General features: G+C 40.3%; 1 protein-coding gene across 2 annotated transcripts in view; it reads right to left on the bottom strand.

The window, feature by feature from the left end:
* The window catches only part of trim44 (tripartite motif containing 44), a 57,014-nt gene that overhangs the window by 29,276 nt on the left and 2,738 nt on the right, over nt 1-25,000 (bottom strand). The window contains exons 2-6 of one of the 2 annotated variants that reach the window (XR_009206538.1): nt 22,008-22,589; nt 17,234-17,311; nt 11,166-11,480; nt 6,539-6,937; nt 1,858-1,880 (exon numbers count right to left, since the gene is read on the bottom strand). Coding sequence is in view for 1 of the 2 variants with exons in the window: in XM_058408336.1 (XP_058264319.1) it covers nt 1,858-1,880; nt 11,166-11,480; nt 17,234-17,311; nt 22,008-22,526 (935 nt within the window). In the remaining variant the exon portion in view is untranslated. The remainder of the gene's footprint in view (nt 1-1,857; nt 1,881-6,538; nt 6,938-11,165; nt 11,481-17,233; nt 17,312-22,007; nt 22,590-25,000) is intronic. The other variant, XM_058408336.1, reaches the window with a different exon arrangement.

Consider the following 25,000-nt stretch of genomic DNA (forward strand, 5'->3'; position numbering starts at 1 on the left):
TTTTGAAATTGTTTATGTTCATATGTCAATGTAAACTGCTACAGTATTTTTTTTGTACTCAGTTCATCCATTGAAATTGCTTGGTCCAGATGTGGAGCTCAGTCTGCGGGTTCATGATCCTTGCTCTATGATCTAAGACAGACTTGTAAAGGCACAAAAAGACATTTAAGGATTTAAAAGACCTGATTCAAAATCGAATCGTGAACCTGAACGAAAATCAAAACCTGATTGTAAAGAAATTAAAGTTAACATATACATTAACATTTCTGGCATTTGGCAGACGCTTTTATCCAGAGCGACTGAAGTCTCTATCGATGAATACATTAACACTGGTTCAATAGGTCACAGAGTTAGGATAGCATTAGCCTAAAAACAGTGCTTGGAGTTGAAGAGGTAGGTCTTCATCTGTCATTTGAAGATGGCCAGTGACTCAGCTGCTTGGCCATCTAGGGGAAGTTCATTCCACCACCTCATAACATTATGAGCACTGACAGGTGAAGTGAATATCACTGATGATCTCCTCATCATGGCACCTGTTAGTGGGTGGGATATATTAGGCAGCAAGTGAACATTTTTTCCTCAAAGTTGATGTTAGAAGCAGGAAAAATGGGCAAGAGTAAGGATTTGAGTGAGTTTGACAAGGGCCAAATTGTGATGGCTAGACGACTGGATCAGAGCATCTCCAAAACTGCAGCTCTTGTGGGGTGTTCCCGGTCTGCAGTGGTCAGTATCTATCAAAAGTGGTCCACAGAATACACACTGCATGACGGGTCAGGGCTGTCTGGCAGTAAAAAGGGGAACACCACAATATTAGGCAGGTGGTCATAATGTTATACCTGGTCGGTGTATACCTACCTCTTACCTTGAGAGATTGTGGGACCAGTCAAGCAGTGCTAGTAATATGAAGAACACCATCTTTGCAATCCTAGAGGGATTTATGTATATTATATATCCTCTTATTAATGAAGTCATTTCAATTGATACATTTGTGATTTACCGTCTTCTCATACAGCAGATCTGTCTTCAGTTCAAGCTTCTGTTTATATTTCTCTGAAAGATATATTAGCCCTGTCCCTGAGCTGTTCAGGTTCAGATTATTTCCCTAAACATATCTTCACAAGGCGTACACAGGTTCAGCAGGGTTGAGGTCTGTTTATGTTTTTCGTTGCAGTTGCAGTTCACCTCATATTCAGATGAGGGCTCAGAAACTGACACACTGCTCCTTTAAAGCTGACAAATGACTGTTCGTGTTTGGTGTTCTAAAAAAAAAAAATAATAATAATAATAATAATATGCTAAATATAGGCATGCCAACAGAGCACAATAAAACTGAGCTGGAATATATTGAGAAAATGGGAGAAAGTATTCTTTGCTTCTATATAATTGCTTCACAACAAAAACACATAGTTTACACTGAACTATAAACACGTCTCAACGTCATCTCTACCACACATACACACACACAAACACACACACAGCAGAGCTGCTTGAGGATATAAGGTACATCAAGGCTGACTTGCAGCTGTGTGTGTATAAAGGGAAGAGGTAGAAAAGCTCATGTCACTGTGTATACATGATGAATCGTGAGATTTTGGGGCAAGTAATTATTCTGTTTCTGCGTGAGTATGTATATAAATATACACAAGTGTGTGTGCCTGTAACTCGGGGCGGGGTGGGATGGAGGGGGTGATCTCGGGCGAGTCACGCTACACTTTGTAGTCTGTATTTATTTGCTGAGGAGACATCTGGATGCTGTGCAGCTGATCGAAGACTTTGCAGTCACATTACAAGCTTTGTGCGTTCCCAAGAGAATCAAAGCAGCAGACATCAAATTATAATTCACTGTAGCTGTCTTACCTTGGTCTGGCTTCAGGGTCCATCTGAAAAACAGGGAAATAAAGAAAGAAAAATGAGGCTGAATAGAGCCGAAGCAATAAAGCAGATGTGCCTTTATACTACATCTCCATCATTACAAGGACTATAAATCACCTGGCACTATTATCGCTAGATAAGAGGATGATTAAACAAGCCGGCGCCGTCTCGGCACAAAAGCACGCTTACTTCTTGACTAGCCGTGGATGGATATGCTATTTTCGTCTAGGCTCATTAGCCCAGGGCTAAACCTGTGGGCTTTCACTCTGATTAAACACGCTCTCTTGTAGCTGCGTTTTAAAGCCTGACACAAACACCTCTAACTAGCCCGAGACCCAGCTAGAATCGGGCCATCTGAAGTCAATTGGGTGGCTGTTATTTTAGTTTTATCGCCACAATTCCCCATCTGTGTACACTGTGTATTGTGTGTTGCAAGTCAACTGACTGTGAGAAACTGAGAGGAGGAGAAAATAAAGATGTGAAAGAGAAGCATCAGAAGGAGATGGACAAAAAGAGAGAAAGAGAGCAGAAAAGACAGACAAACTTTCTTCAAGCTTAATTAGAAGACAGGACAGCGTAATGAAAAGCAGATAAGAGCACTGCGTCTGCCCGTGCATTAGCGCCTGTGCTTCAGCTCAGCTGGCCGTTTCCATTAAGAAGCTGAATGAGAGAAGTGTCTGGGCTGGAAAAAAAAAAAAAGACTATATCATTTGGAACAGGATAATTGGAGGGAGTGTAAAAAGAAATGAAGAGTAAGGAGACAAGCTTTGTGTAGGGAGTGTTGCCGTGTTCAGAGTGAGACATTAAGTCAGAGCATCTCATTAGCTGCTGGACTCTGCATGTGGGCTAGAGCTACTTGAAAACCCTTTGAGGAACTTTGACCTCCTCATTAACCTAAGGAGAAGTGGAGTCATCTAATAACTGGCTAATGATGGGCTACACACTCAAAAACTTTCAAATTAAGGCATGTATTAGAGCCCTGACACACCAAGCCAACATTAAAGCCTATCTGATGGCTCCGTTGCCTTATTGTTGTATCAAATCTTCTTAAAAATGATATGAATGAAGCATCACATTGTTTGTACATTCTCCACCTGTTGGAATGGGAATAACTCACCACACCAGGAGGTGGCAGCAGCTTGAAAAAAAATCCCAAATATACTGCATTACTTATATTTTGAATATTATAGGAGCTGTGCATAAGTATTTGCCCCTTGTGTCAATCATTTCATTTCTGTCATTTTAGCAGACGCCCTTATCTAGAGCGACTCATTTTATACAACTGAACAATTGAGGGCCTTTCTCAGTGGCCCAGCAGTTGCAGCTTGGTGGACCCAGGATCTGAACTCACAACCTTCTGATCAATAGTCCAACACCTTAACCAGTAAGCTACACCTTGTGAAATCTTTCCAATTATCTCAGTATTTTTCCCTTGGTTTAATATAAATGTTATGTCATTGACTTATACAAAAACACCATATAATATTGAACTTGGGGGTAGGGTTAGGGTGGGAATCAATATATGAATTTTGCCCAAGTCTTACGAAATGAAAAACAAACATTAATGAAGGTAAATATAGGTATTTACCCACTCCATTGTGAAACCTGTTTGTGCAACCAGTTACCATTAAAAGTCAGTGGAAATAAAAGTGTCATATGATCTGAATATAAATACACCTGTTCCCAGAAGGTCCAGGAGCTGGAAAATGTGCAGAATGAGCTATTTTCTTTTAATAAATGTGTGGAATAAGGTTCTCTAAACCAAAATTTAGCCACAAAACACTATATTTGGCCATATATCTGCTCATCAGTCTGAGAGCAACTTCCCCACACTGGACCTGGTGTCATGTTTTCATCAGCAGAGACTGAGAAACAGGTCAGGTTTGGCGCCGGATAAATAGCAATCCAAGAAGAAACCCTGTTCCAGACAGTGAGGCACTTGAAACTGGGACAGAGTTTCAAATTCCAACAGCACAATAACCCTAAACAGACTGGCAAAACTACACTGAAGTGCTTCAAACAATAAAAAACAACGTTTCACCAACGGTTTTTGTCCGATCTGCTGAACTCAAGCAAGAAGAATATACACAAATATCAGAATCCAGATGTGCAAAGCTGATAGAACTGTATCCCAAAAGTCTTGGAGCCACAGGTGGTTCTACTAAGTATTGACCCAGGCGGGTGAATACATATGCAAGCAATAAATAATTAACCTTAATTAACCTTTGGGTTGCAAAATGTCGTAGTGAGTAAATAAATAGCAAAAGCCAATTTCACTTCCAAGTTGTAACGTTTCAATATGTGGAAATGTTGCAAGGGGGAGGTAGATACTTTTGCAGTGTACTGTATACTGCAGAGAGCTGAGGCGTAGCCTGACAAATCAGCCTAAATACCTCTTTACTCCACTGCAAATCTGCTTAAATGCCTAGCTTAGAATTGAAATGCTCAGCTCGCTATCTACGGCATATGAGCAGATGTTGAGAAATGTTGAATAGATGAACAAAAAAAAAAAAATCACACACTTGTGTCCTCCTGAGAGTGTTTGCTTGCGTTGCACAAATTCATTTCTCCTCTACCGCACTGATTCTTTGAGCAGGCAATCAAAAGTCTTTCTCCCACTGGCCAACATAATCAATCAGCAACCATGGAGCACACAATAGAAAATGTACAGTGGATGGTTGATTGCGTTGCTGTGTCAGAGCGTGAGAATGGAAGAATGAGTGTGTGTGTGTGTGTGTGTGTGTGTGTGTGTGAAGAGGCAGGCTTTGTGTTTATGGAATGTGAGTCTGACCTGGCATTAACATCACATCTCGGATGATAGGATCGCTTAAACCACTTGATCGGGGAAACATATACTGTAGTTATGTCTGAGATCTGAATACTGATTTTGCTGAGTTTTGGTGTTTACTTTTCACTGTGTGAGCGGAACTCGGCTCTGAGTACAGCCCTGAAAATAGCAAGATATCCTGACACATTTTCACCAGCGCTCTTCCTTACAATAATGATCCCCCAGAAAACATCCAAATACACATATATCAATGTAAATATAGAGGTGTGTTTGACAAACAGAATTTAAATTAATCTTGAATGTATAACAAGGCCAGGCAAGGCAAGGCAAGGCAAGAAAAGACAAGAAAAAGCAAGACAGGACAAGAAAAGGCAAGGCCAGGCAAGACAAGGCAAGGCAAGATAAGATAATAAAAGACAAGGCAAGGCAAGATAATACAAGGCCAGACAAGGCAAGGCAAGACAAGATAAAAGACAAGGCAAGGCAAGATTAATACAAGACAAGGCAAGACAAGAAAAGGCAAAGCAAGACAAGATAAAAGACAAGGTAAGGCAAGACAAGTCAAGATAATGAAAGACAACCAAGGCAAGACAAGATAATAAAAGGCAAGACAAGGCACAACAAGACAAGGCAAGAAAAAACAAGACAAGATAATGAAAGACAAGGCAAGACAAAACAAGACAAGATAATGAAAGACAAGGCAAGACAAAACAAGACAAGATAATGAAAGACAAGGCAAGACAAAACAAGACAAGACAAGATAATGAAAGACAAGGCAAGACAAAACAAGACAAGATAATGAAAGACAAGGCAAGATAAGACAAGATAATGAAAGACAAGGCAAGACAAGACAAGGCAAGACAAAACAAGATAAGACAAGGCAAAGCAGGACAAGACAAGATAAGTCAAGTCAAGGCAAAGCAAGAGAAGACAAGGCAAGCCAAGGCAAGACAATGAAAGACAAGGCATGACAAGATAATGAAAGACAAGGCAAGACAAGATAATGAAAGACAAGGCAAGACAAGACAAGATAATGAAAGACAAGGCAAGACAAGATAAAATTTGATAAAATCAGTTCATAATCTAATAAAATATTCTAGCAGTGTCCTGAGGGAAAAAAGGGTTATGGAGTTTATAACTGTACACTACTACAGTAGAGTTGCTGGGTCATTTTCCTAATTAAAAGAAAAACTAAATTACTAAATAGCTAAAATAGCTAAATAGCTTTTTTTACACAATGCTGAAGTCTCACAAGTAGTAACTAGAGCTACAAGAGATACATGTGTAATGATTTCATGAGATCTGTCACAGAAAATTGTCAGAATGTCTTCATATGTTGCTTCTGGTTCAGAGTTTGTGTTTAATCAGAAATAAGGAGTGAAGAAACAGAGGTTAGTTCTGGCCCTGATTTTAAAACAAACACTGTGCTAGAAATGAGCTCTGCTTCTCTACCTCTCTACTGCCCTGTTCATTCACTTACAGATTTGTAAGTGTTGATTACACTTCAAACTAAAGATAGATGTGTGTGTGTGTGTGTGTGTGTGCGCGCTGACTCTGCATAGTCACAATTATTCTTGGCTTTCTATACATTTATCCTGGGAAAGAATCCACCTGTTCCGACATCACATTTTTCAAATTTCCTATTTGTGTCAACTCTGAGTAACAATTGTTCAGCTGTAATTCAATGCATTTGAGATAGAATGTCAGCTGAATTACACAAAAACACTGAAGCGCATTAGGATATGCTCAGGCTGGGTTTGGCATCATTTATGGCAGGACAAAAGCTTTTTATATTTTTTGAGTGCTAAATTAAGAGTTAAGAATGTATTGGGCTTCATGTGTTATACGCTATATTGCCAAAAGTTTTGGGACGTCTACCTTTACATGCACATGAATGTAATATGGAGTTGTCCCGCCCTTTGCAGCTTCAACTCTTCTGGGAAGACTTTCCACAAGGTATTTTGACCATTCCTCTAGAAGCGTTTTTTTGAGGTCAGGTACTGATGCTGGACGAGAAGGTTTGGCTCACAGTGTCCACTCAAATTCATCCCAAAGGCATTCTATCAGGTTGAGGTCAAGACTCTGACGTTCCTCCACACCAAACTCACTTATCCATGTCTTTATGGAACTTTGTGTACTGATGTGCAGTCATGTTGGAACAGGAGCATCCCCAAACTGTTCCCACAAAGTTGGGAGCATGAAATTGTCCAAAATGTCTTGGTATGCTGAAGCATTAAGAGTTCCTTTCACTGGAACTAAAGGGGCCGAGCCCAACCTCTGAAAAACAACACATGAATTCAATGATTTCACGGGGTGTCCCAAAACTTTTGGCAATATCGTGTATGTCAGATATAAACAATTTAAAAAGAAATGTGATTCATAGTCTGTTAGCTGCTAAGACATTTGTTAGTAATTTTATCTGTAACAGTACATTTACATTTATTGCATTTGGTTGACGCCCTTATCCAGAGTGACTTATATTTTTATCTCAATCTTGATAAAATTGAGCAGTTTAGGGTGCTCCAGGGCCCAGCAGTGGTAGCGTGGTGGTTGTTATTGACTAGCTGCACTTTGTCTTTTTCCTTTCTAACACAAGAGACGTTGCAAACAGTGTTAACTTAGCAAAGTGAATGCATTGAAAACAAATTCAGGTTTGTGGAGCTACCATTTATTTTGTGGATCTGGGCTAGTAGACTAATGCACAATGCAGCACATGTGGTACTCTTTTTAAACAACACAATGCAATGGTTGCGAAGATAGAGCACAGACTTTTTGATAGAAATATTCTCTAGTGAACATTTAGCTCTGTGCTGGAAAAAGTTTGATTAGTCTGCACACTAGTAAAAAGCTTCTCTCAGCAATTTGGATGGTATAAAAACTTAAACTGGATGTCTCTGCTCATATATTTTTTAAATCTAAATGAGCCTCTTAATCTTATAATGAGGCATAATATATATATATATATATATATATATATAATGTAAATTAAAATATATATATATATATATATATATATATATATATTTATATTTTTTATTTTATTTTTTTTTTATTTACTGCTCAATATCCAAAATAGAAGGCTAAAAGTGCAGGAGATTTGTGTGTGTGTGTTTACATTTAATACTAGATCCTGTGTTTATCTCTGTCTAAACCAGATGTGTGACAGACTTTAGATCACATCTCCACACATTCAGTGAGCTCTAATTCACCAAACGGCTTCCCTCACTGACACAGATGTATACGTGTATGGAGATCTTAGTCTTCCTCAGTGTGTGACTTTTAATCAAATACAGAGAATAATCAGAGAACCAGTCCACATTTAATTATAAATCACAATTAACCTAGAGCAGAGCATTTCCCAAATTCATCCATCACTCAGGACAAGGCAAACACACACACACAAGCAGGGGCACATGCACACGAACACACACATGCATGCACATACACATATGCACACACACTCACTCAAGCACACACACACACACCCCACTCACACACACTCACTCACACACACACACCTCACTCACACACACACTCACTCACACACACACACTCACTCACTCACACACACACACTCACTCACTCACACACACACACACACACACACACACTCACTCACTCACTCACACACACACACACACACACACACACACACACACACACACACACACACACACACACACACACACACACACACACACACACTCACTCACTCACTCACTCACTCACTCACTCACTCACTCACACACACACACACACACACACACACACACACACACACACACACACACACACACACACACACACTCACTCACTCACTCACTCACTCACTCACTCACTCACTCACTCACTCACTCACTCACTCACTCACACACACACACACTCACTCACACACACACACACACTCACACACACACTCACTCACACACACACACTCACTCACACACACACACACACACACACACACTCACACACACACACTCACTCACTCACACACACACACTCACTCACACACACACACTCACTCACACACACACACTCACACACACTCACACACACACACACTCGCAGGGGCACATGGACATGAACGCACACTTACATGCACACACAAACTCTCTCTCTCTCACACACGCACACTCACGCACACATGCTGGGGCACATGCACATAAACACACTTACATGCACACACAAACTCTCTCTCTCTCTCTCTCTCTCTCTCTCACACACACGCCTAATTTAGCTCTCACAAAAAATTGTTCTCTCATCATGTGGTGACCAGTGAGCTGAAGGGATCATTTAAATTCTGCATGCAATAAAAGCGTGTGTGTGTGTGTGCACTCGTGAGACAGTGCGGCTGTGTTCATGTGTGTACAGGAGTGTGAATAAGTTTGTGTTAATTTGTGTAAAGTGTGTGTATGACCTTGATATGTACCGTTGTTATAGCTGTAGATTCATGTCAGACTCAGCACTGGCAAACATCCAGAGCACCTGCCTACGCCACTGTCCTTCACCTACACGTCTGTGAGCGTGTGTGGTAAATCCTCCTGCCTTCAGAACTGTGTGTGTGTCCAGAATGCTTACACCACTGCCCTTCATAAGCCTCCCTAGATTTGCTGAGACCTTCCTTCCTCCCCTCTTACTTCCTGTGGCCCTGAGAAACCACACAACCAGTCTTAATAGCCTCATACATCTAAAGACCTTCAAAACACCCCCTCCCTTCCAGCCCTCCAACCTCATTTAGGAATTTTAGTGCACACTCAGGAGGACTGGCTCAGAACATTACCAGGGTTCAGAGAAAACATTTTGGAAACCATTTTAGGTTCGACGCCTGGGGAGAGATTCGATGTTTAGACTCTCTTTTCATAGTGACAATATGATCCCGCAATTATTCGTCAGGAACCTGCTTGGTCTGGCTAATAAATGCGACGACCTTTGTAGTGAAGACAGAATAATAATTTACGGCTTGACTCGGGCGACGTTACCAGCTTCTGCGTTCACACCAGATGGATATTTTTGTAGTAAATAACAGTTCTATGAAAACAAGCCCAATTTTTTACCACTTAGGTCTAGTCCTCAGGTCAATAAATCTGTATAACTAGTCTGAGCAAGCCTACAAACTGATTTTCTATGCTACTGCTTTAGCCATTGTTCATAATAATGCTTACATTAATACTGACTTCCTGTCCTAACTGGGACGTCTGCCTTTACATGCACATGAATGTAATATGGAGTTGGTCCACCCTTTGCAGATATAACAGCTTCAACTCTTCTGGGAAGTCTTTCCACAAAGTTTAGGAGTGTGTTTATGGGAATTTTTGACCATTCCACTAGAAGTACATTTGCGAGGTCAGGCACTGATGCCTGAAGGTCTGGCTCGCAGTCTCCACTCTAATTCATCCCAAAGGTGTTCTATCAGGCTGAGGTCAGGATTCTGTGAAGTTCCTCCACACCAAACTCCCTCATCCATGTCTTTATGGTCCTTGCTTTGTGCACTGGTGTGCAGTCATGTTGGAGCAGGAAAGGGTCATCACCAAACTGTTCCCACAAAGCTGGGAGTATGAAACTGTCCAAAATGTCTGAAGCATTAAGAGTTCCTTTCACTGGAACTAAGGGGCCGAGCCAAACCCCTGAAAAACAACACCTGAATTCAATTCAATTCAATTTCGAGGGGATGGATACTGGATGTATATCAGACACCGGATAGATATTTTTGCAGTAAATAACAGTTCTATGAAAAGGAGCCCAATTTTTTTTTTTTTTACCACTTAGGTCTAGTCCTCAGGTAAATAAATCTGTATAACTACTGTAGTCTGGGCAAGCCTACAAACTGATTTTCTATGCCAGTGCTTTAGCCATTGTTCATAATAATGCTTACATTAATACTGACTTCCTAACAGAAAAACTTCGAAATAAAGAAATAAAAAAAAAAAGTGTTCAGGAGCCATGCATGGAAGGGCTATTGTTAGTTCTTCAATTTCTAATGCAAAGTTAATTCCACCATTTTTCCAGTCCCTTGCTTTCTCTGTGGAGATCAATCACGGATCTTGTTAAAAACGGTGATGGGTTTTTTAGAGCTGAAAGTTGTCCCTATGTAGTGTTCAGCTATAAGCGCTGTTTTGTTTTGCTGGGTACAAGCTATTAACTGTTATTATTGCTGAAGTAGTTATTTCTTACTTACATTAAAAGCATGTCTAGTGGTGCAGACGTTTAACACCCATCAGTTTAGCTTGTTGTTAAAATTCATTCTGGATCACATTAGTGCAGTTATCCTGATCTAATACTAATACAAGGTTTCACTCTTATTCTGATGGTGCTTTTCTTGAAATGTTTTAGAATGTAATGTGTAGTATTATACTAGACTATATAAAAGATTGGAAGACTTTTGTGCATGAGGACAGAGACTACACACAGACACTCCTGAAACCCAAAGCTTTGGCCACCAATGTACTAATTTGGAACTTCCTGTTGCTCAAACTCTCTGCTCTGAAGGAGAATGGCTGCTCACCAGAGGTCTTTGTTCCAGTATTGCAGCACCAGGCGGCCGGGGTTGTCCTGCCAGCAGAGGTGCCAGGTTGGCTGGGGCTACACCGTTTTGCTCAGCGTGGTCAAGCTCACCCAGCTGCTGTGTGATGGAGTCCATTTCCTCCTGCAGTTTCTCGGTGTGAACGCTGATCTCAGCAATCTTCTCAGCAGCATGCGCCGTCAAAAAGGCCTCTTTCAGGTCTACCAGGTGAAGCACACGCCACTCCTCCTGACGCACCAGCTTCTGTAACTCATCGAACTGCTGGTTGACGTAGCGCTCCAGCTCATCTGGGCTCATCTGGCCAAAGAACACAACAGAGAAATTAAGAACAGGTCGAGGACGTGGCAGAAAAGGAGACGGGAAAAGGGAAAAAGATGGGGGGGGGCAAATCATAGAGAAAAGAAATCATTAGAAAAGACATTGACACAGGCTTGCCAAATGAGCTACATCTAATTTTGGCCCTGTTATAAAAATTGCAAAATGGAAATTTGGAGCACAGGCACAGGTGGAAGAGCTGAGAACTAATGTATCTGAAGAAACGGAGGAAGGACGAAGTTGACAATAGAGATGACATGATTGAGCACCTGGCAGTCCCAGAGACAGAGATTAGGCAAAGAGCTTGGGGCATCAAACTTGTCACTGTAATAGCAAATAGTTTTTTTTTTTACATCCCATTTCACAATAAGGACTTTGGCTTCGAGTGCCACCATCCTACACCATCTGTTCAGGTTTCAGCACACTTAAGTGCTTCATGTGCTCCCTTCAAACCCATTTCCTACTTTCCCTTCAGGATCTGTTTACGATCATTAATTTGAAACCATACTTTTATAGCTAATGCACCATGACCTAGCCTATCGCAACCATACTGCCTGGCAATCTTCTTCTTCCTTACTCTCATCCGTCACTTATTCACGACTAGCCTTGAGACAACTGAAGGACTGGTATTCATTATATACCGTTTCTGGAGTCTGGAACAAATACGAGCCCAATGGCCTGGTACAGTTCTGAACAGTTCTCTGCAACTCCACTGCAGTCCAGCAATCAAGACTGCATGATCCATCAACAAGTTGCCAGAAGTAGAGAAAGTCTATTATCTTTAGCTCTAAAGATCAATCTGCTACCTGATGAATAGTGCTTGGCCTTTTTGTCCTTTGATTCAAGCCCAGTTCCATTAGCCAAAGCCTTGACCTTATATAAGTGCAGAGATAAAAGATTATCTCAAGCATCACTGTAGATATAATTGTACTGATTAGTGCAGGACTGTACACATGAGTATTAATACATGAGGGTCCATGCAAGTGGAGGCTTCATTACTGGAAGTAAAAGAATAAAACAAGAGGAGATCTAGATTACGTATGTTTCTTGCAAGGAAATGGGTCAGTTAAAAGAGGGACAAAGAAGGCGAGTGTCTTCTAGACACCTCTTTGTCTTTATGTCTTTGGCATCTGTTATTTATTTGATCCTAGCCTTGACTGTCATCTGCACTCCCCCTCTCCATGCTGGCCTGATTAGAATTAAGATCTGGTCTGTTCACCCAAACATCTCGCTCAGAAGGTTTCCATAAGGCTCATTTTTTACACATTCTTCAGTCTCACAGAAAGGCTGGATTTAACAACTACAAAGGATTTAATCATTCAACACCGGTGTGTCTTAACCTTTTGGCGAGTGTTGCTGAATTTTAAGAAATTTTGCGACCCCCAGGTAAAGAATCACTAATGTACACCGAGCCTCATGGCTCCTGTGAATTGGCCCAGTCATTGTTCACCAACACTATACTGATGTTGGTGTCAGAGCTGGTGACTCTATACCAGCCTTAGCCAAAAAAAAAAAACATTTCAATTCCAAAAGTAAAGTGCTGCCTATCTAGAAACAAGAACTATCAGCATCAAAACCGTCACTGTTGCCATGACGACTGCTCAGCAACATGAAATCTTTTGGAGCTGTACATGTATGTTGAAGAAAAAATTTAATTCAAAAATTGTGTGTGTGTGTGTGTGTGTGTGGATGGAAGAAAGACCTGACACACTGCTAAAGCCAGCAGACCTTGAAGTCTAGCAGACTAGTATAAAAAGCTAAAAGATATAACGTGTAATATATGTGCACAATGTCAACAAATTCTGCTCAATATTAAAGATGATAAACTACACTTCGTGGTTATAAAGACATTATTAAGATATGAATCTCCCACCTCTGAGTGTATACTGGTGCAGCTCTCTAACTGATGGAAACACTGGCTGATTCTGGAACGGTCACTAGGTCCTTAAACTTGGCACTGTGTCTATGGAAAAGGATTACTGGAGAAAGTATAAATGACTATAGACCTCCAGTCACACACCGTGAGTGCTGAATCTATTCTGTGAGAACAGAAATACTGACTACAAAGAGCTGTCAATGAGAGAAACACATTAGTGGCACATTAACACCAAATGGCTTTGAAATGGCCGTCACCTCACTCAGAGTGATGGCCCCTGTCCAAGTGAGTGCTTTTTCCGGGAAGATTTCCTTCACTTTCTCTTTCCCGGCTATTGGCATTTCTCTGTGGCTGTAATCAGACTGTTGAAATTACATGGTAACTCAACTCAAAATGCGAGAGAGACAGAGAGAGAGAGAGAGAGAGAGAGAGAGCTCTTTTCACTGCTGAGTGTAAATGCAAAAGAAGTACTTTAATGACTTTAAGCCCTGAACTATTCAAGTAGCTATTAGAGTAGAACGAAAGAGAGAGAGAGAGAGAGAGACAGAGAGAAAGAGAAAGAAGTCTGGTTAGACTGCACCATGATTCTTACAGTTCTTGGCTTCCCTGATGAAATTTTAATATCTCCATAGATTTTATAATCTTGTAATAAAACAGAGTTTGGCAGATCTGTGAAGCACACAAGCATGCGCTCTCATTTCATTAATGAAACTGTGGCCTGCACTAAAAATATTAAACACACGTGGAAAAAGAAAAGGAGAGGATGATAGGTACTGACTACATATGGTGAACATCTGTTGGTCGAGCATGTATGTCATTTTAAAATAAGCAAAAACAATCCCAGCCGGAGAAGAACAGAGGAAGAAAAGAAGACAGAGATGAGGGAGTGCGGCACATATAATGATAAACTCCTCTCCGTGGATGAGCATGTATATATATAATCTATCTCATCTTACACTTTTTTTCAGATAGCACACAGTCCCACAGGAAGACTGAGATATAAGCTGGCAGACACGGAGGTCTAGAGCCATGACCCCTGAGGCAACATCCGTAATTAAACAAGCACACTAATGAGCTAACATGCCCTGAGAATGATATCTCATTCCATTATGCTCTGAATTTATACTGAAGTTTTGCCATGAGGATTGGAAAAGATGTGCATTTAAAATAGTTCTAGCCTCAGCTAAGGCAGAACACATACATACTTCCAGTGCTTGATTGGGGGAAAGTGTAGGTGCACATGGTGTTATTTTTAACACTGGGTAAAAAATTTCTTTTGGTGTCAGCAGAGGACTGACTGCAATAAAACGTACATATAACGTTAAACTTGAATGCTAAAGGCATTTGACAAATATACAAACTGGAAACATCACAAGCCTTAAAATCTCCCATCTCTGATAAACTGGTGTCATTACAAACGCCATTTGTGTATTGCTCCCTGATTGGCTCTTATACTTTATGACACAATAACACTTGCATGATCCATACCACCACTAGAGTTTTTGATAAGCTTTAACCCACTCCTGTTTTCTAACCAAATGTACTAACCATGAGTACACTTTTATTCCCTCGAAATGATTTATTATTAAAATTTACTAAAGTACAGGGTGACTTTAAGCTCTTGTAAGCCCCTAATGCACACAGAGCCTCTTACTCTTCAGAGAACTGGGCTAAGCTGAGCAGAAAAAGACCAGATTAAATAAAAAGGTATTTGCTATTACTGTGTGTGTGCATTTGTAAAAATAAGGCTAAAAGAGAAGAAGGGTAGAAGATCAAAAAGAAAAAAGGACAAATAGGAAGAAAGCACAAAGGTGGAGGAGGAAAGAAAGGTTTTCCGGGGTCTGGGAGACAAACCTGAACACACTAATCAGACCTGTGATTCCATTTCCGGTGTAAAGAGAGAACAATTTCTTACAGTGTAAGCATAAGATGCTAAAAGATATACACTATATTGCCAAAAGTTTTGGGACACCCCTCCAAATCATTGAATTCAAGGGCTGTTTTTCAGGGGTTGGGCTTGGCCCCTTAGTTGGCTCCTGCCTGTTCCAACATGACTGCACACAAGTTCACAAAGCAAGGTCCATAAAGACATGGATGAGAGAGTTTGGTGTGGAGGAACTTGACTGGCCTGACCTCAATTTGATAGAACACCTTTGGGATGAATTAGAGTGGAGACTGCGAGCCAGGCCAAAACTGGGACGTCTGCCTTTACATGCACATGAATGGAATATGGAGTTGGCCCGTTATTTACAGATGTAACAGCTTCAATTCTTCTGGGAAGGCTTTCCACAAGGTTTAGGAGTGTGCTTATGGGAATTTGTGACCATTCCTCTAGAAACTCATTTGTGAGGTCAGGTACTGATGCTGGACGAGGAGGTCTGGCTCACAGTCTCCACTCTAATTCATCCCAAAGGTGTTCTATCAGGTTGAGGTCAGGATTTTGAAGTTCCTCCACACCAAACCCTCTCATCCATGTCTTTATGGAGCTTGCTTTGTGCACTGGTGTGCAGTCATGTTGGAACAGGAAGGGGTCATCCCCAAAACGTTCCCACAAATTAAGAATTGCTCTCACTGGAGCTAAGGGGCCAAGCCCAACCCCTGAAGAAACATCACCACTATTCAATGATTTGGAGGGGTGTCCCAAAACTTTTGGCAATATAGTGCATGTTGTTAAAATACAGGTGGTGATCTAAAGCAAGATGGATACAGAGCTCAAATGGAGGAGTTAGATTATACAGCGCTATTTAGATTATACAGTATGATTTCTAGGCAGAATTCTGTTTAGTAATGTTACTGATGGACAAACCACTAGGAAAATAATCACACAGTGTCGTGATGCTCATTATCACCCTGAATGTTTTATTAATCTCTCACAGTAACTTGCCATCAATCACAATTAATTAAAGAATAAAAACCTCATACATTCAATCAATTAATAGTTGCCTTTAATGCTGTGGAACATCTTCAATAAAAGTTAGTTCTTGTTATCTCTTATGTTATAACAGCAAGTCATTTCCCCTCAGCAGCTTCTCTTTTTTTTCTTTCTCTTGATATTTATAAGGCAAAAAGATGCAGTAGTGATAGTAATAAACTACAGAGCACTCTATCCTGAAGATGTTCCCAACCTTCACAACAATCTCTAGCTGGAATCACTGTCAGAGCTGCTGTAGTAATAATCTAATCAGCACATCCTAACCAATCAGATTTGAGAATTCTACGTTGTTGTATAAAGTGATAATAATACACATGTCCTTTGTCTTGGCCTTTTATAAACTAATGAATCCCTGGTTATATACCACAATGTAATGCCATACTGTAATCCTACAAGTTATGATTTATTTAAATAGGTAACATCTAACCTTAAAGCAAAAAAGATCCAATACAGTTATAACATGATCTGATGGCAAATATCTACAGTACCATTAACCAATGGAGTAATATCCCATATATCCTTTAAAACTGATTTCAATTCTCCCAGTGAAAGAAATGAAGCTCTATTGGGTCCTCCTACTACAGTTCTGTTCTGAGAAGGCGATCAACTATCTGAAACCATTGTTTAGCTTTTATCTTTACTATAACTGCTTACTGTATGGCTTGTGTCCTCATATAATGAGCTTGAGAGTTACCTTTCATGACCATGGAACGGCAGCTATATTTTAATGGTTTGGAATCATAAACTTGGCCAGGGTTTGTTTTCAGCATGGTTTAGGAAAGAAGCAATTAAAAAGTACACCCTAGAGTGCCTGCATGCTTAAGAGAAATCACAAAAAAAACAAGACTGAAACTTTAAACTTATCAGAATCATGACCAAACCTGACCATATAAAACTAATAGCTGGGAGTCAGTCTGGCCAACTTACATCTGGACTGGTCCACTTGGTCTTGATCTTCTCGGACATTTCTTGAGTACACGCCAGCAGATCTATGCCCTCTTTACTCTAAGAGAAAAATAATGAGAGAAAAGTCAATAGGAGACATAGTCTTTTGCTCATCACATGTGTATCCAACACAGCTGCCTAAACGTTCAGCTAAAGCATCAGGTATAAATGAGGCATAGAGCAATTAGCCTATATGTAACATCCTACTTGCCACAACTAAAGCATTCTGGAATCAATAAGCTAGTGACTAAGCATGTTACCCTCTCCATCCCAGACAGCGAAAGCTTTAAATAGTACAAGTGAGTGGATTTAGCTCGATGCCATTTTTGATCAGCGCATGTTTGCTTTCTGTGTTGCTCTTTTCTCACACTAGGGCTAATTAAATGTTTAATGCCATGCCTGATCACTTGCTTAACAAGGGAAATAAAGAGCCGAAAAGTGCTGCATCGATACTAGGCTCAACAGCCTTATTACTAGCAGTAGTACAGCTTCACTCTTTCTGCGTGTAACAGTTAATTAAGGTTGGTATTGATTTGCGACATTTCTTACAATGTTCTTAATGCTAGCCTTTACTCTCTTACAGTGTATTGTAAATTGAAGCGAGTCTGGTATGTCATATCAGCTCATAGACCATTTCCTCTCTACTATATATTGTTACACTATATGGCTAAAGGTATGTGGACAACTGAACATTCCACTTGTATTTGCTTTATGTAGTAACACCAGGATTTCATGGAGTTTCTTTGTGACTTCTTTTGTGGTCAATTTTGCTGTGGCTTGATTTCAACTCTTAATGCTTCAGCATATCAAGACATTTTGGACAATTTTATGCTCGCAACTTTGTGGGAACAGTTTGGAGATGTCCTCTTCCTGTTCCAACATGACTGCACAAAGCAAGGCCCATAAAGACATGGATGAGTGAGTTTGGGTCCTGACCTCAAGCTGATAGAACACCTTTGGGATGAATTAGAGTGGACACTGTGAGCCAGACCTTCTCGTCCAACATCAGTGCCTGACCTCACAAATGCACTTCTAGAGGAATGGTCAAAAATTCCCAAAAACACACTCCTAATCCTTGTAGAAAGCCTTCCCAGAAGAGTTGAAGCTTTTATAGCTGCAAAGGGTGGGCAATTCCATATTATATTCATGTGTATGTAAAGGAAGCTGTCCCAGTTTTGGCCTGGCTCGCAGTCTCCACTCTAATTCATCTCTCTGTGAAGTTCCTCCACACCAGACTCGCTCATCCATGTCTTTATGGACCTTACTTTGTGCACTGGTGTACAGTCATGTTGGAACAGGAAGGGGTCATCCCCAAACTCTTCCCACAAAGTCAGGAGCACAAAATTGTCCAAAATGTCTTGGTATGCTGAAGCATTAAGAGTTCCTTTCACTGGAACTAAGGGGCCGAGCCCAACCCCTGAATTCAATGATTTGGAGGGGTGTCCCAAAACCTTTGGCAATATAGTGTATGTAATTACTTTCTATGATAGCTGTACTCATGTCTGATCTGCAAGAATCCAAGAAGGTTTTGGTGCATTGTGATGGATGCAGGTTGTCATGATATCTCACGACATGTCTTGGCCCAAAATCTGCTGGAATTTTGAACTCTACTTCTGGTTTACGTTCATTTCTGTTTAAAATCTTTGTAGAAAATGTTCATGAACATCCCTTTGCAGATCTGTCTCCACTTTTTGGCCTTTTCCACTAGGTTTCAGAATGTTAGGGAGGTCAGACATTGATGTCAGGTGATGTGTCCTGGGGTTCAGCCTTAAAGATCTTAAAGAGCCCCACATATGGGTATGACGGTCATGTGTCCAAAAACTTTTGGCAATAGTGTAGTTCAGCAGGTGCATTAGTAGTATTTTTTTTTTACTTAAAGTTTCTATCTTTATAGTTCTTATAGTTCCCATTTTATAGTATTTCTCACGGATCAGGATAATAGACCCAGTACTATTTGAAGTGAAACGGCTGTGGCACAATCCTTCGAATGTTCTTCATGCCCTAATCCATGCACTGTGCATACAAGCGACACTACATATTATAAATTCTTAGATAAAGGTGTGTCTCTTATATTGGCGGAATGATCTGGTGTATAGAAATGATTTCCAACACACCCATGACCATATTCTTATTCTTATGTTTTTATAAGGTTTAGATATTATAAAAATGGCTGAACTTTTACATTAGCTGACTTTAACTTAATGGCAAGGCAAGTCAAATAATTTCATCTACTTGGTGCCTTCTTTTTTAAAACGAAAATTTTTTTCAGAACATGAATATACAGTCGCCTCCAAAAGTATTGGAACGACAAGGTCAATTCATTTGTTTTTGCTGTACGCTGGAGACAGATTAAAAGACGTATTAAAAGATTGAAAGATGAATATGAGACCTTGGACCAAAATTTCAACTGATTCATATTTATTTTTCACATTTATCCCAAGTCCAAATGTCTCCTGTATAGAACAGAAAGACAAGACCTGGCCTTGCTGTTACAGTACTTTCAGAGGGGACTGTATGTAGTTATTTGCACACTAAAGCTTTACATTTTGGTTCTCTGCTCTTTCTAAAATATATTCAGGTCATGGTATCTACATATTTTACTTCTAGAGGAATGGTCCAAGATTTCCATAAACACACTCCTAAACCTTGTGGAAAGTCTTCACAGTAGAGTTGAAGCTGCAAAGGGCGGGTCAACTCCATAATACGTTCATGTGCATGTAAAGGCAGACGTCCCAGTTTTGGCCTGGCTCGCAGTCTCCACTCTAATTCATTCCAAAGGTGTTCTATCAAATTGAGGTCAGGCCAGTCAAGTTCCTCCACACCAAACTCTCTCATCCATGTCTTTATGGACCTTGCTTTGTGTACTGGTGCACAGTCATGTTGGAACAGGAACATCCCCAAACTGTTCCCACAAAGTTGTGAGCATGAAATTTTCCAAAATATCTTGGTATGCTGAAGCATTAAGGGTTCCTTTCACTGGAACTAAGGGGTCAAGCCCAACCCCTGAATTCAATGATTTAGAGGGGTGTCCCAAAGCTTTTGCCAATATAGTGTATATAACTTTGATACTGAATATCAGAGAAGTGAAGGACTGAAAGTTTTCACACCTGCAGTACGTGAATGTGTTCAGGAATTACTGTCCAGTGGAAAATTTGGCGCTTCTGTTTAAGGGCTGCTGAAGATACTCAGGGAGCAGGTGTTATTTCAGCCGCCTTCAGTAAAACATGATATGTGGGATGATGTCTTTGATATGCAAGTATATTGCCTTCACTATGTTTTGTAAGCTACTTTAATATCCACCCAGCATGAAATAAAAAGATTCAATAAAAAGCCACATCGGTGTGGATTTCAATCTGGTTTGAAAGTTTTGGTTTTTCTCTTCATTGTGTGTTCCAAACTCAGCGTACTGAATAAAACTGACCCCAAACAGTCTGATTACGCACTTGTGATAGAAAGTTTGTGTCTCGTTGTGATCAGGTGAATTCTTCTCCAAAGTTCATTAACGTATTGTGTGAGTGGATTAACTGCAGTGTTATGTGTAAAACCTGTGAAGAAAATGCACATGCCTGTGAAGTAAACACAGAGAGAGCAAGAATATCTTTGCTGTTGTACCTGATGCAAGATCTTGTACTTAAAGAAGATGCACGGATGTTTGGTTTGTATAAGTACAATGACAAGTGAACACGGATATATACATAGTATTAGGATAGCTAAATATTCACATCTGAGTGTTTAGGATACCGCATTCTGCTATTAATATTATTGCTTAATGTAAATTTGTGGAATTAAGGTTTCAATGTCTTATTATTGCTTGTACCTTACTGCAGGAAATTAAATAAATAAATGAATGTCACTGTATTTTTTTTAAAATATATATTGTATTTGGGCTTCATGTTTAAATCAGATATTAAAATGAATATTGGGCTAGAAGTGAAAGTAAAATTTCAAACAAGTATTTAACGGTCATCCTGTGCAGGGAGTACCCTGCCTTGTGTGTCCAGAGTCTCCTGGGATAGGCTCTAGGTTCCACAATGGTGTGTAGAATGGATGGATGGTCCCTCTTTGCTGTGGCTAAATGTTTTAGTTCACTATACAAGGTTTACAATGTTATTTTTATAATGTATATTCTGTAATGAACATACTAATGCGATATAAAATATTATGTAATGAGCAGACTAATGAGTCTTTGGCTTGCATTCAAAAGCTATGTGATTTCTCGCACGTGTTTTGTTGACAGATTGGTGGCATGGGTGGTCTGTTCCATTTTTAGTCCAAGCTTGGTGGCACGACTTCCTGTGAGGACCCTTGACCATTGGAAATTGGTAATACTGGTAATATTTTTGGGTGGCTGGAACAGATTATATGCATTTACATTATTTCTTATGGGAAAAGTCGCATCACAATATGAATTTTTACGCATTAAGAGCTTGCCTCCAGAAAGAATTTCATTCGTATGCCGAGGTTCCACTGTATAACTGCGTGGAAATGGCTTGATTGATTGCAGTGTAGAGACAAAGGTTATACATTTTTTACAAGATTGGAGAATTATCACTAATAGGACAGGGAAGAAAACAATGCTTTGGGTAAATAAATACAAATGAATCTAAAAGATTACCTTGTATGATAAAATCATTATTTTGCAAAGGCATTAACGCTCATAAGTATTAATCCTTTAATTTATTAAAATTGTACTTTTATTTTTTGAGAACCTGACGGCGATGATGATGTTAAATCAAAGCCATCCTCTCACACTCACCTTCTGCCACATGTAGGCTTCCCGGAGTGTGATGATCTCGTGTTCTCGGTGATCTCCCTGTACAGCACACAACACACACACAATCTTTTCGTCCTGTTTGCAGTACAACGAGCCCTCCTGTCCATGTTCCTTACATCTCAGTCTTTCTACTGTCACTGTGTCTCTCTTTCCTGATTCACACCCACTCTGCTCCTCATCCTGCCCCTCCATCCCTACAGCTCCACCCCCAGCGGCCACGGCCTCGGCCTCTTCCATCCGGTTTGCGTGTGCCTCGGGTTGAGCATTGATGTGGGCGTTGGCATTCGCTCCAGGTTCTGGAGGTCTGTAGGGCTGAAGTGGATGTCTGGTGCTTCGTGTGTGTTTCTCGGCGTGAATCATGCAGAAGGCAAAGCGGCAAATAACACACATTTGCATAGCCGGCTGCGGCTCGTCTGGTTCACATGCGTCACATGTGCCGTCCATCTGGGGCAGGTCATCATCATCGTTGCATCTATCCCAGCATGCTCCTGGAGGGTTCATATTGGAGAAAGGGAGTAGCAGTCTGGGATGAGAGAGAAAGTGAGAGAGTGGTCCCAGGGAAGCCTAGAGGGAGAAAGGAGCAATTTAAAAATAGCCACAGCTCAGGGGACATGGTAAACATAAGCAGAACAAATGTACTTTACTCAGCTTTCCACAGCTGAGCCCAAGCTCACTGCACTAAATCACTCCTCTACTGACAGAAACAGAAAAACTGAAACTGTAAACAAAGTCTGAAGTTCTGAGATCATCCAACCTGCAGCTCTAATAGCGCTGTAGTCAAGTTACAGTAGTTACAAGCAGGTCAGCAGCTCTGAAGTCCAAGCCGAGTCTAAAGTCTCGTAGTTGCTACACAAATCAAGTCAAAATGGGGTGTGTGCAAAGGAGGGGCCTTAAAGGCAACTAGTCACCACTGAATAGTTTATTACTCTGGTTACCTTAAAGAAAGTGTACAGCAGGTTGAAGAAGTGTACAGCAGTCCTGCTCACTGGTCAAGAGATAATAATTCACGTCATTTATTTACACACACAGCTCGCAAGATTTAGTCCAGGTGAAAGTCTCATAAACTGAAGTCCATGTCAGTGAGATTAGCATGCTAAGTGTACTAAAGACAATCGAAAAGTAACATAACATTCTACAAAGTTCTACTTGTATGGTGTGAGGTAGTCTCGATTAGCCAGAACTTCAGACTGATGGCAGAAGGTCTGGACTCCATAGCAGTTTTTAATGGCCAAGAACCACCCAAGAGAGCCTTTAACTGGCATGTACAGCAACCAATCACAGTTTGTTTTGCTCAGTGTTATGTTTAAGGGTGTGAAAATGTACAGTTAATGTCTCAACAAAAACAAGCCGACGTGCCTCCATAGATTGTTCATTTAAGAAAGTTAATGAGTCTGTACTGTGAACTTCACATATTTTGGAAAGAGCCAGCGTTTAGCTGATCCTCATAAGGGATCATCATCAGTCATAGACACTACGGCTTCCTTCTTCCACGAGGAAAGTAGAGCATCACGACAGCTTTGCTTCCAAGCGGACAGTTAAAAAATATGACACTCACTCCAAAGTCTCTCCAAAAACCTGTAGAATCCAACCAGGTGATGACTTCAAAACTCCTAAAGTGTTTCCAATTTTGTGCGCCATATACATCTGATATCCAGCCAATGGTTCCTGGGCATGACGTCTGAGGCTGAGATTAGGTGTGATGAGGTCTGATGTGACCCAGAAGGCTATAACCACCACAAAGAGAATTTTTTTTTCCAATACAAGCATGGCCCAAAGTGTGTTATTCATCTTATAAAACAGTGATTTGCCAGTTGCACCATTTAGTTTATTAACAATTGACAAGTCCTGCTTTTTAACTATTTATAGAACACATTTAATGCTACTGGACCTCAGCCTTTCTTTCTTGAGAGCTACGGTTCCAGTTAATTGAGAGATACCAGATGAGGTGGTTTTGACATGTTTCAAGCTCATACCCCAGAGCTGGTTTGCCCTAGGTGGAGCTAGAATATGTGGATATGTGGCTAGGGACAGAGAGGTTGGGGCTGATCATCTCAGCTTGCTGACTCTGCAACCCCGGTCGGAAAAAACGTAAGGAAAATAGATGAATAAATGTATGAATGAACAAATGAGGTTAATAAAACCAAAAAATGGAGAAAGTTACACGTTCTAAACACTTTCTCATGATATTGGAAGCCTGCCATAAGCAGAGAGAGCTTAGACTCTTTCACTTTCTTCATCATATCACTGATGATGTGTTTTTCATTATTAAATTAAAAGCCTTAGACTATGTAGTGTCCAGAATACATTTTATATAAAAAAAAAAACAATGTATTAAAATGAGCATATGAACCTAACCCTACCATTTAATATACAGAAATAGAAACTGCCTGAGACGTGCTGTTACAGAACATCGACACCTTCTGACCCATCAGATATGAGAATTCAACAGAGCTCTGGTATAAATATCATGCTCAGATTTGTTGTGGTGTTGCTCTAGTTTGTGTTTCAACACATTTCTTCCTGGTTTTAAAGGCTGCTTTGATTTGTGGTGGTAATATGCTTTCACCAGCTGTGAATAGTGAGTGCATACTCGAGCATCAGTCTCCATCATAAATCCACATAAACTGACTCCTGATGACTCCTGCTGTGACAAAACAATATCACAAAGCATATTATAAGGCTAACAAACGACACAGTGATGTCAAATGGGAAAACTCCTATGAGAAAAGTTTAACAATAAAAATATTAGGCTAGGATAAAAACTGAAAGACAATAATTCATTTTTGATACAAAAAAAAGCCTTTCATTTTAGTTGATCTGTATTAATGAATCATTACTAATAGCCATTAAATCATATGCTTTAAAATGATATGGCTAATAAATAAGCTGGGACTTTAAGTGGATAAAGCTCCAAAGTCTAGTGCCATGGTTGTTGTTGTTGTTGTACTTTCGGCTGCTCCCTGTTTAGGGTCATC

The sequence above is a fragment of the Hemibagrus wyckioides genome, linkage group LG14 (genome assembly GCF_019097595.1).
Source record: "Hemibagrus wyckioides isolate EC202008001 linkage group LG14, SWU_Hwy_1.0, whole genome shotgun sequence".
NCBI lineage: Eukaryota > Metazoa > Chordata > Actinopteri > Siluriformes > Bagridae > Hemibagrus > Hemibagrus wyckioides.